Raw genomic sequence first — 17,099 nt, forward strand, 5'->3', positions numbered from 1 at the left:
TAAGCACCTACTATGTGCTAAATGCTTCAAAGAAGCTACAAAGAAAGGCAAAAAAAAATCATGTCTGTTCTCAAGGAGTTCAATCTTCTGAGAAAGTTAATAATATAAATAAGAATTGGGGAGGGTAACTGAGCCTTACTTTCTCCATCTAAAATACAGAATGTTAATATTAGTATTACCCACCTCACAGGCAGAAAGAACTATTATATAAATGTTAACTATCATTATTGTTGCTGGGGGGAAAAAACCCAAGCTATTTTCAAATCCTTTAAACGACTGATGGTATACAAATAATGTCCTAATAATAAATCCTACTTGTCTGGACATCAAAGTCCAATAAAAAAACTACAATTAGTCAACTTTATTAGCCCAAACCTACTTGAAAATAACACTGCAATTCTTTGAAAATAGTTTGCAATTTAGACCTGTCACTAATTTAGACAGGTCTTACTCTAATTAGTCTGAATGAATCAAGCTGGACTAAAATTTGCATGTAAATCACAGAAGGCCTCTAACTCCTTATTTGTCTCTGTATCTCCCACAGAGCCTAACACAGAACTTTTCACACAGCAGGCATGCTCCATAAATATTGCTGAACAGAATGCCCAGCTACCCTTCGTTCCCATGTTTCTAGCCCTAGTTGTGGGAAGACGGCTCAATAGTAGGATGCACCCAGCCTTAGCTCCAGCCATGGGAAGATGTCTCAGTCGGATTAGCTGGCAGAGCCTGGGACACGCAGGAGTCAGGGAAGAATACGCTAACTCAGCCAAGCCTAAAGGCGCTGCAGATGGGACCTTTTCCCACCCAGCTCAGAGAGTAGGATCTAAAGCCACAGAACAAAGTGCTCTGGTGTCTGGTGGGTTTTTCCAGCAGCTTGAGAGATGCATCCCAGTTAGGGCAACTGGCTTCCAACTAACTAGGGGATGGAAAATGGAAATCACAAGAACAGTATGAGGTAGGAAGGGAAGAACAGGAAGTGCTTATCACTGAAAAACAAAATTTCTAACTTAGAAGGGGCCTCTGAGGCCATCCAATCCAAAGCTCCCAGAACAAGAGTACCTTCTAGAATATTCCTGACAAGTGGCTATCTAGCATTTTTTGAAAGCTATATAAACATAAATTATTATTATTATTATCACTAGGGGGAAAAAAACCTTATTTTCAAATTCTTTAAATGACTATATCAGCAGTATCCAATTGCATAAAATAATGTCCTACTAATAAATCCTACTTATCTGAACATCAAAATCCAACAAAAGCTAAAATTTGACAACTTCATTAACTATTGAAATTATAATTGAATTTCTTTGAAAATAGTTTGTAATATATTCCTACATGTTTAACATGTATTGGACTACTTACCATCCAGAAGAGGGCATGGGGGATGGGGAGAGGGGATTGAAACACAAGGTTTTACAAGAGCTAATGTAGAAGAATTATCCAGACATATGTTTTGAAAAATTAAAAGCTTTTCTAAGGAAAAAAAGAAAGAGAAAAAATAGTTTGTAATCCTGACTTCATGCTAACTTAAACACGTTTTAGTGGAGTTATTTATTTAAATTGGAATCAAAGGATAGAAAGTCATGTTTGTTTTTAAGTTCTCCAACAGATTTCCCTCTCACACACTGCCATTTCTGACAATCCTAATCACTTCTAGGTAGCTCTATTTATTAGGATCATTGATCTGAAGCCAAAAGGAACATCAGCTGACATTAGTCAACCTCCTCTTTTTTACAAACAGAAAAGTTAAGAGCCCTGCTAGAAATTACCTCGGGGGTGACCAGCCTCAGAGACAGAATCTGAAAGTAGGAGCTTTGACTTCAGAACCAGCATTAGAAAAGTTATCCTTCCACGGGGGCCAAAGTCTGCCTTTCTTTAATTTCTATTCCACAGTTCCCAGCTCTGCCTTCTGAGGACAAGCAAAGTAAGTGGATCACCCTTAACTTTCTGGGAGCTAAGGACAGGTTTTTGGCTGCTGGCATAGCCTGGCCAAAAAACCCTAAAACAAACAAACAAACAGAATCTGGCCCCACAGCTCTCCATGTGTGATAAGCAGGTGACTGGCAAGCTGGTGCCCTGATTCCCACGTTGTATTTTCATTAAGGGGTGCCAGATGGCATTTGGGGCCACAGCTCCCATATCACTTCAGTAGGCAGCAGAACAGGGAGGCTGACACATCAGTCACAAATCTTTAATTCACCTAGAGAGAAGGTAAGGGGGTGAGAGATTGACAGGTTTTTTTGGGGGGGCGGGGAAGTAGACAGGAATCATAAAATGTAACATCCAAATGAAATCCTCCTCCTCATCTTGGAATGAAGTCTGGCACTTGAGTCTGTCTGATGCCCTGTCCCTGAAGCAGGTGCCTTGGTGTCCAGCAGCGACCACGGGGTGGGGGTGGGGGGAATGACCCCTCTGCCAGGCACCAGCAGGGCCCACACACTAACTAACTGACAGAAGTTTTCTAAGTTATTAGTCCTGTGACAAACCACGGGCTGGAAGGGAGAATGAAGAAGCAAACTTTTACGGGGATCGGAGCAATTTTGGCACATGGCTAGGGCATCTGCGCTATCCCCCTCTGACAGGCCTAAGGGAATGGAGCTGTAACTCCTCTGGTAAAGAAAGGATGCTTGTGGAGATAAAGGAGCCTGGTACGGGAGAGGCCGGATCCTAGAACAGAAAGCACCATCCCTATGTAAACAGTGTTCTCCAAACCGCAGCTCAGACTTCATTAAGTTCAGATTTCTAGGTCTTGCGAAGGGAAGGTAAAAGGAAAACGGGTTCAAATCCAGTCTCTGTGTGAAGTCGGGAAAGTCACTTAACCTCCTTAGAGAGGTTACAATTTCCTCATCTGTAAAATCAGGAGGTTCTGCCTTATGGCCCCAGAGGTCCATTCTCGTCTTAAATCTGTAATCTTAGGATGATTTAACATCTATTGAAGAGTTCGAGGAGAAAAAAAGAGGACCCATGACCTTCATTCTACCCTTTGACTGACAATAACTCGTTAAGCCTGGTATTTGCATTCTGGAACAAAGAGTTGGCAGGGAGTGTCAGGTTCTAGTCCGTTTGAAAGGACTGTGTTTTGAATAGAAACACAGATGCTAAACCCCACTCTACTTATGGCTGAGCGTGTTCTCCCAGGGTCACCCCACAACGAGGCTTCTCCATGGTGCCCAGCCAGAGCCTGGGAGCCTGGGAAACCAAGCTGGGCGAGGGGGAGGGGCAAGCCGGCTTCCCCTCAGGTTTGGGCTGTCTGAAGCCGGGACACCCGAGGCCCGACGGAGGGAGCGAAGCCGAAAGCTTATGGCAAAGAAGGGCCAGGCGGAAGTGTATTTCACAGGTAGAATACAAGACAGCAATCCGATGGCCCACAGAGGCTATGGCAGGGAGACTAAGCTCGTCAGGGAGGCCAGGCATTTATTTTACCCATCTGGAACGTTACACGCCCTGCTTTCAGAGCTGAGCAACGTTCAACCACTGCACTAACGTCAGGCAGTAACAGCCCTAAATGAAGGCCCAGATTAAATTAGAAACTGGGTAGAAATGGCAAATCATTTCAGACGAGGTTAGTGGGAAAGAAATAGATTACAAAAGATACTCACAAACCCCAAGTGAAACTGAGGCAAGAAAATGGAGCCTGGATTATGTCTCACTGAACAACCATGAGCAAGCCCCTGCCCCTCTCCAGGCCTCTGGGTTGTTTTTTTTTAATCTGTTAAAATATATGTTAAATCCCATGTAAGTATACATAGTTATACAATAATCTTGCTGCACAAGAAAAATCAGATCAAAATGGGAAAAACTGAGAAAGAAAACAAAATGCAAGCAAATAACAACCAAAAGTGAGAATGCTCTGTTGTGGCCCATACTCAGTGGCTCGCTTCATCACTTCTATTTATTTGTAAAAAAAGGGGGTTCCAATTAAGTACTCTCTAAATTCCCTTCAGCCTCTAAGATTCTATGATTAAATTCTTCTAAAACCAAAGATGTAATCTTGTTTGGCCCTTGGTTCCCTGTAGGTTAAAAATTATATTTCCACAGAAATGCTTAAAATTACAAAAATAGCGCCACCCCTGTGTGCTTTGCACAAATGGATATATATTTGTATATGGATATGCATATTTAATTTTGGGTTACTACAGGTTCAAAGTGGATGAGCAGCATGTTCAGAGAACCATTATCTGAGTCATGAAGTCCTGAATTCAAATCCCATTTCTGAACCAAACTGGCTGTGTAATCCCCAACAAGTTACTTAGTGTATCCAGGCAATTCTCCAAGGCTGTATGTTGCAGAGTAGCTGCATGACACAAATAAATGAACGAATGAATAAAATTCCTTGTTTGGTACTGAGATTTGTGCAGAATTCTTCAGTCATTTGCTAAAAAAAAAAAAAAAAAAAAAAAGGTCTTTTGCCATCTCAGGAATCTAGAGCCTGATTACATATGGACTGAGTAATGTGATTTATACTGGGGAAGCTATAGTCTTACCAAGCCACATGTGCTTGTGAGTGTACACACCCCCCCACGCCCCCCTAAACCTTGTTATTTCTCTTTAAATTAAAGATGAACCATGTCTCAAGGTTCCTATGTCCCTTTTCAGAAAATGTAGCTCACATGTCTTGTTTCCTATTATCCAACAAAGCAAAAGCCTCACCACCAATATTGACATAACATTATTTGACTGGTTTTCTTTTCTTCCTCAACCCAATCCATACTGCATAAATTAATGTATTAGTTTTCCCAAAAACACACTTTCCTTATGTCACTTCTCTTCAAAAACCTCCAAAGGCCCTCAATTTCCCATAAAAAAAGTTCAGACACTTTAGCCTGGCATTCAAGGCCCTTCATAATCTGACTCCAATCTACTTTATATGCAAATACTCCTCAGAGTCAGAGCCATAATTTTCAATAATTTCATCTAGGGAAAATGGCAGGATAGTGAGTAAGGAGGGTGAGGATGGGAAAATGAAGAGGATCACCTGGTTTATAATCTGGAGGAAGTAAACCCAATGCAGGGGGCAGAGATGTGGCCAGCAGAAAACAGAAGTGGTACCTCAAATCACCCTGACATTTATACTTTGCTACAAGTGTAACTATTGAGGGGAGAATATGCGTCACTGTCACTACTGCGCAGAAGAGACAGCTGGTGAAAGAAGCTAAAGGAGACCAAGATGCTGAGGACAGATCACAGGAAGGGAAGGAAGTATCCTTAGAAAGATACTGGTTACACCCTCTAAATTTTTTATCCTGCAGCAAAACCCCAACTTAACACCCTAGTTACTCTCTGTATAACATGAACAGTCATTTCAGCCAAACCAGATCTTCTCTCTTGTATTCAAATATATCAAGTCCAATCCCATTTTAGTTTTTTCCCCCTGAGGCAATTGGGTTTAAGTGATTTGCCCAGGGTCACACAGACATTTTATTTCTTTTGTTCATACTATAAATCGTAGGATTTGGAGAAAAGGTCCAACGCCTCTTTCTTTCTTAATTATTACCCTTAACCATTACCCCTGCTCAGACCTAACAGGTAATACTGAACAGAGTGAATTTTCCTGGCCTTCCATATAATGCTTTGCCATGGCTGAGTAGTTGGATGGTTCAGACTGGGGCATATTAGCTTGCTTCCTTTTTTGTGTTTGTCAGATATTATGTAAGACAAAACACACCAAAAAAAACCTTCAGCTTTAGATTTAGGTATTTTAGGGTTTGGTTTATTCACTAACAGCCTGGCAAATGTGTGTCCCCCAGTAGCACTTACTCATTCTTGTGATTCGGGCCCCACACCTTTTCTGCAGCTCTCCAAGAATGTCTCAAAGGCCAGAGCAGGTCTTTTTTGGCACAATTTTGCCCTTACTAGAGTTGCAGGCCATCTGGATGGTCAGCAGGTGTAAAAAGCAAGATGTTGGGGTGTTACCCTGACAAAAGAGGCAAATCACCCAAACTAAACATATTTGGAAAAAAAGCAATCCGGGTCACATACTTAATCAAATTCATGAGACAACTGTTTTTTCTGTTTTCTTTTGCCTAAATTAATCCACAGTGCTGTTGGTGAAGGACTCCATCCCCTAACATAGGACATCCCTGATGATCCAATATTCACCTTTTATGTTTTTTACTGATCTTCTCTATCCAATACAGCAGAATAAACAAGACAAATTGCATCAAAGATCACCTGCTGCACTACCAAACACTGTATTGAAGATGCACAAGGTGCACCTCATTAGTAATAGATATGTACTTTAGAAAAAAAAATATGTTAAATTTTATAAAGTAGACCACAAGGGAGCTCACTATTTAGCATAGAGATTCTGTGGGGTAATACAGAGAGTGCTGGACTTGGTGATAATAAAGAATGCGGGACTTCAAGGACACATAAATCAGGACTTCTTAAACTTTTTCCCCTGACGACCCCTTTTTTGATTCAGAAATTTTTAGGCGACCCCACGTATGTAACATATATACAAATCAAACATTCTGATAATAAATCACAAAAGTTTATTTTTAAAATAATTCTTTGGTTTACCATTTATTAAAAATGAAAGTAAATCCGCACACTAATGAAATGGATGTGCTTATTTATTTTTACATAAAAATTAATTTTGGCAGAATATCTGATACCTTTTATTGTTCCAAATTTTTCATGACCCCCACATTCAATTACTTGGGATTATAGTCCACAGTTTAAGAAGCTTTAATCTAGGGCTGTTCTCATTTTAAAGATGAGGAAACTGAAACTTTGAGAGAAAGTGTCTTTAGAGTCACATAAGAAAAGACAGAACCAGAATTTGAATCCACATTTTCTGACTCAAAATCCAACCTCATTATCTGGATCCTGGCTCTGAGGCTTATTCTCTGTCTTTAGTTCTCTGTTTCTTCACCTACAAAATGTCCTACTTTATGCTATGGGGTTGTTGTGAGGGAAGCACAACAAAAACTTGTCATCAGTAAAAGCTTTATTAATTTTAGAAAAATTTTTCTAAATCAAATATTTTTGATGACAGAATAATTTACTTTTCAATTATTTGTAGAGTAAGGGCAGATTTTCACTTTTTCAGTTCTCTTAAAGGAAGCCCCACCTATGCTGGACTCACATCCAATTAGCAGGAACACCAAGGTTAGTTTGCATTTTACAATATACCTGAATGGAATATTGGGTTTTTTTTTCCTTAAAATAGCCTTAGTAATTTTATTTTGGTAATAGTAAAATTATAAAAGAGGATTTATTGGAACAAGATGGATATAATAAGAATCAAATGGGATGACAGCTGTAAAGTGCTTAGTACAATGCCTAGCATGTGAAAGAAACTTAATAAATGCTTATTCTACCCATGCATCCATAACAAGAGCTTCTGGGGAAAAGTCATACCCTACATCAGTGAAAATGACACAAAGTCTTGAGATCTCTCCTTTTGCTCCCCATAGTTCTTTGGAGAAAAATTATAAGCCATCATAGCTACAGTTTGTATTCATGTAGTGCTTTAAAGTTCAAAAAGTGCTTTACATATGCTACCTCATTTGATCTTTATAACATTAGGAGGGAAGTGTTATTATTATCCCAGTTTACAGATGAAGAAACTGAATTTGAGAAAAGTGAACCTGCCTAAGTCATGTAACTAAAATGTAAGTTAAAATTTGAACTCAAGGCTTCTTTCCTCCCAGTCCAGCCTAACCTACACAGAGTCTCATTATTTTGCTCATTTTAAAAGACAGTTATAGTCTATAAAAAAGCACTGGATCCGGAGTCAAGAAAATCTGAATTCAAATTTAGCCTCACTTACTAGCTATGACCTGGGCAAGTAATTTTAACCTCTATGTGCCTCAGTTTACCCAACCCTAAAATGGGAATGATAATAGCACCTAGATCCCAGAGTTGTCATGAGGTTCAAATGCAATAATATTTATGAATTACATAGTACAGTGCCTGACACACAGTAGGGGCTTAATAAATGCTTGTTTCCTTCATCTCTTCTTTATAAATATTTTATTTAAACCACAGACACGCCTGATCTCCTGGAGGCCTCAATCATAATCATAATCCAATTGTTTTCCAGAAGCCAAGTTGTATCCCTGATAAATCTGCTATCTCCCCCCACCCCAGGGCAACCAGAGCAGTGTCAGTCCAGCAGTTAGTGGACAACACTATGTCTCCCTCGTGCCCAAGGTCAGCTACTCAGATCTCTCTCCAAACCACATTTCACTATCTTACCTTTGATTAAGTAGAGGAGGGGGCTCTGAAAGCTTTCGCTAAATGCCCCCCTCTTCCATTAGCATCCATTACTTGTAAGGGGCTGAAAAATTCTGTTACAATAATCATAAACAGTATTCTTGTTAATAACGATAATAATCAAGATAGCAAAATGAGATCTTGGCAGCCAAATAGATCCCAGTTGGGGGCAGGGGAAGGGGGATGGTGAGAGAAGATGAATTCATGTGGGAAATCTGCTGGAATCACTGTATTCCCCCATCCCCCACTCTGACTGCTTTTAAGAAGCTCTCCCTGCTGAATATATGTATTGTTAAGTAGCACTCTAAGGCTATTTCAGCCCAAAAAGAAAGCTTATTTTCTATTACAAGCCTTAATGCCAAATAACTGATCCATGCATCTAAGGGTTCTCTCCTCCCTTGGGGAATCATACATTTAGTAACCACCTCATTAGACAAAGAAGGCTTTCCATTATGGATTCTAGATAAATAATAAACATGCATGGGGCCTGAGTTTATTATTAAAAGGAGGCTCAAATAATTTGTGTTATGTGAGCAACCCCAGCTTTTGTACAAGGTAATAAGAGATGAATGTGGAGGCAGACTCCCTCTGCTGTGGAATGGGGAAGAGCCATAACTTTTATAGTGTCTGAAAATAGTGGAGGTGGAAGGGAATTCGGGGATAAAGTCCAATAAATCAATAAACAAGCTTATATTAAGTGCCTACTATGTATTATGCAGAATGCAAAGGAAAGCGTTCCCTTCCTCAAGGAGCTTACATTCTTCTCAGGGGAGACATCATGTACAGAGGTCAACAAACACAGATACAAAATAATCATTGAGGGTCTGTGAGAGAGCTGGGGTTAGCAGCTGAGGGGAGCAACCAAGGCTTTATATAGAACTACATACTGAGGGAATCTAGGGTCTGTCAGAGGCAGAGGAGAAAAGGGAGCGCATTGCAGATACAGGACCAGTCAGCACAAAGGCAAATAGGACATGGGGTACTGTGCAAAGAACAATCAGACTGGAGCGGACCATCCTGTCCACTCCACAAACACAGAGCGGAGACGAGGAAAGTGTCCCAGGGCCAGGGAGAATGCAGTATGGAGAAGGGCACTTATGTAGGGCTTTCATAGACCTTGCCAATGGCCCAGTGTGCACCCTGAGCTCTCTCTCAGGCTCAGCCACAGTGAAAGCCCATACTCCGGTGCCTTATCCACCATCACGCTGCCTTCTCCAAAGAGTCATGTGTATTTAGCACCTAATTGTGGAGAAGGGAGGGGACTTAAAGCCTGCTGTAGGATCTGGGAACTAAGCTGACCTCACAATCGAAGGTATGCACCAAGAGGTTGTACAAGCTTCCAAGGGTAAAACCAAACAGAAATAATGGTGCACAATCAGCATACACTAAGTATCTGAATGGTATAGATATGGTATAACATATATGTATGTATATGCATACATATACATAACAACAATGATATAACTAATGTCCTTTCACGTTGGAGGTCCCAGGAGTGAAACTGAAGAAAATCAGTTATTTAAATACACACATATTAAGGGTTTTTGTTGTTTAGACATTTCAGTTACGTCTGACTTTCCTTGGGGTTTTCCTGGAAAGGAAAGAGTAGTTTTCCACTTCCTTCTCCAACTCATTTTACAGATGAGGAAACTGAGGTAGACAGGGTTAGGTGACTTGCTCAGGATCACACAGTTATCTGAGGCCAGATTTGAACTTCTTGAAGTTGAATCTTCTTGACTCCTGGCCCCACACTCTGTCCACTGCTCTTTAAAATTTGAATGGCCTATCACTCCAAGTAGATTGCATATTAGTGCCCTTCATCCTCTCTGTAATCTATCCAAACTAACCTACCTGCTGCTCCTCATCCTTGATAATCCATCTCTTTGCCTTTACATGGATTATTCACCTTTTCCCTACCTCTCATCTCAATTCCTGGAATTCTTTCCTGCCTCTTAAAATTCCTGATTTCTAGGGTCAGTTCAAATGCTACTTTCTATATGTATTCCACATGTTGCCCTCCCCCCATTACTTTATATATATTGTATATTTACTTATCTATATATGTGTTATTCCACAGCAATAAAATGTAAGCTCCAGGGACTTTTGTTTTCACCTTGGTATCCACTGTTTTTAGCGTGATACCTGGCACGTAATAGGCATTTGATAAATGATCCATTAATATTATTCTTATTTTATAGATATCAGAAAATCTCTGAAAGACTATGGGATCCCCACATTTTTATGGCTAAACAATAATCAGCATTGAACCCAGGTCTAGCATTCTGTAGGACAGTCCTTACCATCCCACCTGTTTGCCACTGTTTGGGATCTAATGGAGTCACTGGGATGCTAAGTGACAAAGCCAAGATTGGAAGTCTGCTGTGTGCTAAGAATTGTACTGTCCCTATCTTTCCCCTTTGGATCCTCCCAATCAAAGGGGTAACAAGAGAGGGCATAAAAGCTTCCAAGGTCAAAACCAAACAGAAACTATAGGAAAAGGATCAATGATATATACTAATTAAGCATCTGAATAGGCAACAGCCTAGTTAATGTGCTTTCATGTTGGAGGGTTATTATAGAGGATGATGAGGGAAATCTAAAGACAATGCAAAGGAAGCTAAGGGAGACCAGGCATAAAGCCATTCCCATTAGGAATAAATGAATAGGGCAAATTCAGGGAACTCTATCAAACTTGACATCTTGTTCCCTACTTCAGCCGTTAACCCTTGACCTGGCTTCTCAGTAGCCCCTTGGCTTTTACTGTGGTCCAGGATTTGACCTTGCTTCAGCTCTAAGTATTACTTATTGCCTCTGGCCTGTCAACTCTGATTTGGATATTTGTGTATATCCACCCAAAAATTCAGCCCCTATCATCACAAGGAGCTTCTTGAATCTGATCCCCTTGCTATTCCCCAAAATGAAGGAGCAGGGAAGGAACGACCAGGGCATTGTATAGCATCTTATTTTATGTTGGAAATAACAGTGAAGACTGACCACTGAGAGTTTTCTGCTGCTGTGAATTCTGTGAGCAGTTTTATTAAAATGCTTACAAGTCTACATCCTAATTTTTCTTCATTTTGGCATTCTCTTTGGGCTTTTAAAAAAATCTGGTAAAAAGGAATGAATGAAAAGACCTAAAAGTTTAAAAAAGAACTTCAAGGTTATTTGGAAGGGAGATCCTTCAAGTTTACTGTTGATGTTACTAGGTTAAAAAAAAAAAAAAGGCCTCTGCGGGGGGTTGGTAGGGGTCTCAGACATAAGTTGAGGAAGTCTTTATTCTTGCTGTCAATACACTCAACAGATCATGACAAGATAAGAACTGAGGCAAATGAAATTTCTAACAGAAAGAGGCATTGTAATCCCAAAAGGTGCTGGCAACTGGTTATGCAAAGGACACCGGCCTTTCTTCCAGATTTTTAGTCCTTAACGCTCAGCCTAAGGGTGAATTTTAAAATGTTCTGGACCGAGTTTCTTACCTCATCACTGTAACAAAGTAAGAATCCTGGGAAATTTCTAAGTCCTTCGAATCCAGCCTGGCTTCAGAATGGCAAAGTTCACCCTATTCTTTGGGGAGGAGGCTCCCAAGAAGAAATGCTTGGGGGTCTTTGTCTTGTATCTTAGTAACTAGAAAAGTCCCACGGTTGTCAAGCAAACTCTCCTTTTTATCCCCCTCCCTCTACTACATCAAATCCCAGTGACTTGAGAGCAGTGGTTGGTGTAAAGCAGGATGATGAACTGGTGAATTTAACCGACTTTGGCAACTATCTATTAGAACAATAGCCCATTCAAAGGCAGCCTTGGTACATTTTCAGTGTGTTGTCTGCCTGGCCAGAAAATAACTACCCAGCCACAGCCGGGATCCCAAGGACTGAGCCCAACATGGACAGGTAACACAGAAGTAAGTAATGAGTCCAAAGGAGCAGAATCCTTATCACTTACTCTTTCAGTGAATTACAAGTCACATCTTCAGTAGCTTTGAATTATTTCTTAACTCATTGCTTAAAGACTTCTGAAATTAATGTTAGTGACTGACAATTTAAAAATAGACTTCCTAAGTGAGTCAGATTTCTGAGGCTAAATTTTTTCATGCCTACCTTTGGTCAATTACTTAATGATTTGAGAGAGAGATGACTCCCAAATCAGTATCTCTAGTCCCCACTTGTAATACATTACTCCAGTCCTGCACTTCCAACCACATGCATCTCTATATTTACATCCACCTGGCACCTCAAATTCAACATACTTAAACTCATTACAACAAACTGTTTAATTTCAAGTCTCCCTGCTGCTCGTGGCAACAATTTAGACTGGAATAGCAGAATTGTTCATAGGATGACTGGAAACCAGAGACAACTCTGACTCCTTTCTCTTCTTCACTCAGCTCTTCCCCACAAATAAACAAACAATCTGTTACTAAGTTTTCCACCACTACTCCAGGTCAGGGTTTTATTATAGCATATCAAAACTGTTGGAATACCTTCCCTTACCTTCCCACTGCCCCTTCACACCAGACTGTGGAGGGTGCCAGAGCACCCTGCCTAAAATACTCTCCATTTTGCCTGCAGAATAAAATCCAGATTCTCTATCTCTGCATTCAAGACCATACTAGATCTTTCCCCAAGGTATTATAGGATCCAGAAATAGAAGGGATCTTAAGCAGTTAGTTCAACCACCTCGATACTGGCTTCTAGTCACCTGTCCTACAGTCCAAAAGAAACTGAACAATTCATTCCTTCCTAAATAAGATCCTCCCCCACTCCCCATACCCCACCTCCATGCTTTTGCTCAGGCTGTTACCTTCAACTGGAACGGTCTTCCCTACTGAAATCCTATCCATTTTTCAGGGATCAGTCCAAATGCCACCTCCTCTTAGATCACTCCAGCTAAAAATAATCTTTCCTTTGCCCTGAATTACAGTAGTACTTAATTTGTACCACATTCTGCTTTATATTGCAGATATGTATTGCTTGGGGGGGGGGAATATAGTGGGTCTTTTCTTTATCCTGACCCCTTACCAAGCTATATGCTTTTTGAGAATAGGGATGGTGTCTTGTTCGTTTTTGTATTTTATACAGCCCCTAGTACTTTGCTTTGCACATAGTAGGCACTCATAAATGGTGGGTAATGAAATTATATTTTGACATCAGCTTTAAATTGTTTTGAGACTTACCAAAAAACATTTTTTAAAAATCTATTTGAAAGGCTCGATGGGTCCTATTGGAGTTCTCTCCTTAGAGGTCAAAGCTTTATTTGGCATTTTGTCATTGTCTGGGTCATGACCTCCCTTGTATTTAATTCTGAAACCACTCTACCTAGTTTTGAAAGTGCTTATATCCTAGCTTTCCAACTGGACTAAGTTTTGCGCAGCAGGAGCAAGAGTTGTGTCTTAAACATCTTTGAATACTCTAAGGAATTAACACACAGTGGGTCCTTTATCACTTTTCATCATTTAATGTTTAATGAGTAATTTTTAAAGTACTGATTCAGCCTTCTTTACATAGTATTTAGAGCTGGAAGGGGCTGTAGAGATCCTCCTCAACTATATTTTGACACCTCACCCATAACCCCATCACATTCCCAAAAAACAACTTTCAAGAAACATAAGCTGCATTACTATGAGATGGGCCAGAATTTCCGCTAAAAACTATGTGCTGCCTTTTTTTTTTTTTTTTTTTTTAAATAAAGTCTTTCACTTCTAAACTGGAAGAATTAACCATGGCCCCAGCAGCAACCAAACGTCCAGGCAAAAACTGTAATAACAAAGAGAGGACATTTCCTTTTTAAGCTGGGAGAAACCCCAGTCTATTAGCAATTGATAAGCCAGGGAACCACCACATACAAGCCAAGCCCTACCAGAGAATCACAAAACAGGGAAACCTTTGTTTATCCCGGTCCTGAAATGACCGGCCAGCAGTTAGAAGAGTAAGTCAGCTCAGTCTCGGACACCAGCGTTCTAGAGGTTAAACTATCAAACTCAGTTTCTTTTAAAAAGGCGTTCTCTCCACGGGATTTCTCAGTGTTATTTGAGGACGGAACAAAAAAAGGGCCTCTTCAGCAGTACCTAAGGTTTCACGAGGGAGAGGGGAAATGATCCTGAAGTTACCACTGGGTGAGTTACTTCTTCCCGAGATGGCAGCTACTTTAAAGTGGTCTGACTATCAGTCCAGCACACCCGGACTCACACATCCTGGGACGCCGAGCGGCGGACCCTTCCGACACCAGCCCTCTTCCTTCTCCCGCGCCTCAGTTACCCCCTCACACGCCCGCGGGAGGGGACTCTCTCCCTTATCTCCTCATGGGTTAGCCTTAATTCTTTCAGGAATGGGGACGTTCCCTTAAGGTCCACGTTCAGTTCTCGGAATCCGTGAAGTCTAATAAGAAAGTGACTCTCACGACAATGAATTCGGACTCGTGGATTCGCGTCCGTATGTATGCATGCGTGGTTCTCTGGAAATACACAGGGATGGCTCCAGTACACACAGGGAGGCACATCCCCCTATTCACGCTGAAGCTCTAAGAAAATCCAATACTTGTTGAGCTATTTATTGTCGGACTTTTCCTTAACATAAAAACGGAAGATACAAAGTTACGAGGATCTGGAACAATAACGTCCAAACCTCGCCGACATCAGTCCAAACGCACAGCTCCCTTGCAGCCGAAGGGCCCCTTCCTTCAGGACAGACAGACAGTAACCCTTGTTTTCTGGGGGGAGAAGCATGAGAGCATTTTTCTTTCCCGTCCCGGCCCGGGCCCCCAACACGTTAACAAAGGGGCTCCCCCGTTCTCTCCTTGTGGCCCAAAGAGACTGAGCTTTTGTTCGTCAGGCGGGGTCCCCTGACGCCGCTTTCCCCCTGGCCGGCACCTGTCCCTTCGTCCCCTCCTCTATTTAGGAAGCTGGGATCCGGCACTACCCTGGCTCTTCAGGCTGAGTCCCGGGGGTGGGGAAAGTTTGGACAGGAAAGACCTCTCTAAAAGACGCTGGAGGCGGGGGCCTGACTCTCCTCTGGCCGATGAAGGCTTCTTTGGGAAGAGTGGACAGGGCTACTTACCAGCTGTAAAGTGCAGAGGAAAATAAGCGTGCAGCGGCCAGTGCAGCATCCCATGGTCCCGGCGCGCACAGTGCTGCTCGATTCGGCCCAAGTTCCGACGTGCTGCTGCTGCTGCTGCTGCTGCTGCTGCTGCTGCGCCAGCCCCGGCTCAGTGCGCTGGCCTCCCGGACCATGCCCCCTCGTCTCCGGCTCCCGGTCGCCTTTCCCCAGCCGCTCGGCCGGACTCAGCAGCGCCCAGAGCCCCCGCCCCCCTATCCGCCTCCCCAGCCGAGGCAGCAGCCAGATAACAGCTGCTCCGCCTATTCCCGCTGCTGGGGTGGGGGGTGGAGGGGGCGTGGGGGGGCGGAGAGCGGTCCCGCTACAGGGCTTCTCAGCTCAGGGTGGTGGGAGGGGAGTGAAAGGGAGGGAATGGAAGCCCGGGAAGGGACCACTTCTTAAAGGGGCGATGTCTTGGAGCTGCTAAAGGTTTATGGGAGCGCAGGAGTTTAGTCTTAGAGCGTTATTGCAAAAAAAAAAAAAAAAAAAAAAAATTATTGACTTGCAAATATTTTAGAAGAAGCTTATTCATCTGTTCTTCCTTTAATTTTTTTTAACTTTTATTTTGCTAATCCGTACTAAATCAAGTACTAATCCGCAGTCTACACCTACTTTCCTATTATTATCCCTATCCTATGATGCCTATCCATCACTTCTCTGGTCCCTATGCACTTCTGACAATGTAGTATCCATCATCATCCTCTAGAGACCACCTCGAAGATCACCTCAGCAGTCTTACTTCCCTCAGTGATTCTCCATCATAATCTTGCTCCAATACTATACCACTGTAGTGTATGCCCTAAATGAAATTCTGTGGTGCACACCCTGAATAAATAACAGGGAAACCCATAGCATGAAAATAAATTTGCAATCCAGAGATATATCTAGAAAACAAGGGGATCAATTTCATCCTTCAAAAAGTTTTCAATGAGGAAAAAACTAAACAAAACACTGGTTTGTGCCAATTCCAGCTCTGCTACCTCTACTTAAGAGACAGAGAACAAATTATTTCCCTTTTATGGGGTTAATTTTTCTTGAATGTAGTACATTCTCCAGGATGAATCCTCAATTTTAACATTAGTAAAATGGGTCTCTAAAGGGTCAATGGCTACCCTGTGTGTGACTATTCATAAAATTTTGGCTCCTGAGACTCCACCACTATCCTTTCCCTTAACAATCAACCAGTAGACTGGATTAGCTTTTGGGAAACTTTTATTCAAGTAGCAGAGCAAGAACAGTAGTTACAATGCATGGGAAACATTCTCCAGCAACGATTTATGGAGTTTATAGGAAGCAAAGAATTGCTAAAAGTTTATAATGCAATGATAATAAAGCATATATGTGGGGAGCACACTAGCCAAAGGGTCTCAGCATTTCTTTCTCCAGAGAGAATTCCATGAAGTTCACTATGGAACAAGATTTCAGGGTTGATGATGGTGTCACTCCATTGCTAGACTGACCTGGCTCCAAGTAGGTTCTGGGGGCTTCATCTAGATGGAGCAGTCCATTCTTGAACTGGGTCACAGGGCTGCTGAGCATGGTTACTAGGAGACTAGACTGGACAGATCACTAGATCTCTGCTACTTCTGGCCTGGGACGGACAAGCCATTCAACCCCCAGGCTGCTGCTGCTGCTGCTGCTGCTGCTAGAGTGAGCTTGGCAGGCTACACAGACTTTAGAGTCTTCACAGGGTATGTCTTTGCTGGATGAGTTGATCTACTTAATTCCCAGGACTTGTCCATCATTGGTCAGCTTTGTTTCAATCACTTACAGCCTCAGGTTTAACCAGAA

General features: G+C 41.9%; 1 protein-coding gene across 2 annotated transcripts in view; it reads right to left on the reverse strand.

Moving 5' to 3' along the window:
* The window catches only part of NKAIN4 (sodium/potassium transporting ATPase interacting 4), a 119,411-nt gene extending 103,842 nt beyond the window's left edge, over window positions 1–15,569 (reverse strand). For both annotated transcript variants that reach the window (XM_074288830.1, XM_074288829.1), the window contains exon 1: window positions 15,273–15,569. In XM_074288830.1, the coding sequence (XP_074144931.1) occupies window positions 15,273–15,326 (54 nt within the window). In that variant the 5' untranslated portion in view covers window positions 15,327–15,569. The remainder of the gene's footprint in view (window positions 1–15,272) is intronic.
* Window positions 15,570–17,099: the final 1,530 nt, after the last annotated feature.

This window comes from Sminthopsis crassicaudata, chromosome 2 (genome assembly GCF_048593235.1).
Source record: "Sminthopsis crassicaudata isolate SCR6 chromosome 2, ASM4859323v1, whole genome shotgun sequence".
Classification (NCBI taxonomy): domain Eukaryota; kingdom Metazoa; phylum Chordata; class Mammalia; order Dasyuromorphia; family Dasyuridae; genus Sminthopsis; species Sminthopsis crassicaudata.